This window comes from Propithecus coquereli, unplaced genomic scaffold, assembly GCF_000956105.1.
Source record: "Propithecus coquereli isolate 6110/MARCELLA unplaced genomic scaffold, Pcoq_1.0 Scaffold322, whole genome shotgun sequence".
Classification (NCBI taxonomy): domain Eukaryota; kingdom Metazoa; phylum Chordata; class Mammalia; order Primates; family Indriidae; genus Propithecus; species Propithecus coquereli.
In genome coordinates this window covers 533,508-536,095 of record NW_012148864.1, presented here as the reverse complement: position 1 = coordinate 536,095, position 2,588 = coordinate 533,508, and the positions used below count along the sequence as shown (strand labels likewise).

The window sequence follows — 2,588 nt, the reverse complement described above, 5'->3', positions numbered from 1 at the left end:
TTTTTAATTTAACATAATAGGCACATTTCTCCTTGTCACCACATATTCTTCTAAAACATGACTTTTAGCATAATGTTACATTATATGGAAATTCTATGATTTGTTTCTCCCATCCCTGCCCCATACTCCCAGGCCTTATTATTCCATAAAAGGAGGCCCTGGGAGCAAGGGCATACTGGAACAGCCTCTCCAAACAGTTTAGGTCAACTCCTGGGCCTGTCTCCTCAGACTTCTTTTTCCATCTGTTTCTCTTCCTAAACCCTCCCTGGCTTGGACCTTTCTGGAATAGAAGGTCTGTCTCTAGGGGTTTCCCGCTCTCCTCTCTTCCTTCCTGCCCCACAGCCTGAGATTTTAAAATGATGATGAGACGCCCCAGTGACTCTGAGGGTCCTTATCACCCTCCTACAATATTCACAAGCCAATCCATAAACCATTTCTTGACAGTGTGTGGGGCTCCACATGTATCCCCATCACAGCCTTGTCCCCATGCCACAGATGGGGACCCTAAGCTCAGGGAAGTCCAGTGGCTAGCCAAGGCACACACCTGCCTAGGGCCCATCCCATGGTCACTAACCATACCATAACGATAACTGGCTGAGGGTCTAGCAGGTTGGAGAGACACATCCCACCGCCTGACGACAGACACCTGTCCACCTGCCTCCCCTAAGAGAAGGAACAAGGACACTTTTCTCCCATTAATCTCCCGTCATCCCGGGCTCCAGGCAGACCCGGGTTCCTGCCCTTCTACCACACCACATTTCTCCCCACCTGCGGGCACAGGCTCCTCCTCTACCTGAAATGTGCCCTCCCTCCTCGTGCTACTAACACAGCCTTCTGATAGGGGCTGCCTGGTCACCTCCCACCCAAGCAAGGCAGCCCCCCCATGTTATATCTGTTCAGAGCACTTGCCATGGACTGTATTTATATACTTCTGCAATTATTTGGACAATGCGTGTTTCCCCCTGTAGATTATCAGCCCCCCAAGGACAGGAACTCTGTCTATTTCTGTCATCCACCCCATCCCGAGCACCCAACACCATAGCCCACACCCAGCAAGTATCTGTCGAATGAGCAGCTGCTCGGAATATAAGCCAAGTGGCCAGGTCCACTCTCAGGCTGCTCCCCAGCACCCCTGGGCCCTCCACACTAATACAACTCCCTCCTTCCTGAAGAGTCTGGGCTGATCTCTGAGCTTGCGGTGGGGGTGGGGTGTCTTGAACTAATTCTTATTTTATTCTGAAAGTTACATGCTGGTGTCAAAAAAAGAAAAATCACATCATAAAAAAGGTTATAAAGTCAAATCATTTTTTCTACATATTAGAGAGCCTCGGTCTCACCCTCAGAGTTTACTGCTACTCGTGTATTGTATTCTACCCCAAATTGTTATGTATGTGTTAAAATACATATTTTCACCCTTCAAAAAATAGAGCTGAAACGATCCAGTTCTGCTTTTTGCAGGCCCATATGCATTTGTTAAAAATGACAGGGCTCTGCTGTGTGCCCTGCACACTCACTTTGAAGATTAGAAGGAAGGAAAGAGCTTATATACAAACAGTCCTGCTCCTCCTTCCTCCTAGCCGCCCTTTCGAGACTTGACAGCGCTTCCTACATCCCCTTTCAGTCATCTCTTCTCAGGCTAAACAGCACAAGCTTGTTATTTTAAGCATCCTCCTAAGGCCCATGTTCAAGTTCATATATCCGGCCGTGTGGCCTCCAGAATAAACTCAGTGCAGCTGGAGGCCGAGAAGGCATCTGTAGCTACATGGGGGAAGAGAGAGCCAGCATGCCACATGGTCCTGGCTTCTGGTTAGACCAGACACTCACAAGAGGAACTAATCCTGAACACAAACAATGCCAGCCAGAAACCGGGAGAGCTGCAGGAACAGGCCACCTGGAAGGCTTACTCTCCGCATCTTATTTGCCATGGGATCCTGGATAGTCATGTGCAGGAAATGCCTGTGACTAAGAAATTTTCAATTGCATTCTCTTTTGACCTTGAGCTTTGGAACCAATGCACAGCCTTCCCCTCCCGCTAGACTAGCGTGGCCCCTCACCTCTTTCTCTCCACAGTCACACTCTTCCCCATCTTCCAGGTAGCCATTCCCACACCTCCGGCCTCCATACAGCGTCCTGGTGTCTGGCATGTTGGAGAGACACATTCCACCACCTGACTGCAGATACCTGTCCAGCTCCTTCCTGTTGCATCCATTGAACACTCTGGGAAAGGGGTGCCTGGCAGAGGACAAAGTTGGAATTAGTTGTGAGTTTAGGCACCCAGCAGCCAGACAGTTGTCAACCCTGCTACCTATGGGGGCTGATTACACCTGCGCTCAGACCCCTGTGGTCACATCACATACATTCAGCTCCCTTAGCACATTCACCAATACATTAGTTTAGAATTTTCATCTTTAATGATGAGATATTAGCCATCCCATAATGTTTTATTTTTCTCATTCTGCCCAGAGGTTGAGAATCAGCAGTAGCAATTTCTGTCCATTGCATGAGGGGGTTGCAATAAGTAAAGAGTTGTGAATGTGTTAAAATAGGTCTCTTGAGCCTTAGAGCTGAATAAAACATCAGCCAATTTA

General features: G+C 48.3%; 1 protein-coding gene across 1 annotated transcript in view; it reads right to left on the bottom strand.

Moving 5' to 3' along the window:
* ADAM19 (ADAM metallopeptidase domain 19) overlaps positions 1-2,588 on the bottom strand; it is an 84,896-nt gene that overhangs the window by 17,701 nt on the left and 64,607 nt on the right. The window contains exon 12 of the mRNA XM_012650377.1: positions 2,055-2,232. Within this exon, the coding sequence (XP_012505831.1) occupies positions 2,055-2,232 (178 nt within the window). The remainder of the gene's footprint in view (positions 1-2,054; positions 2,233-2,588) is intronic.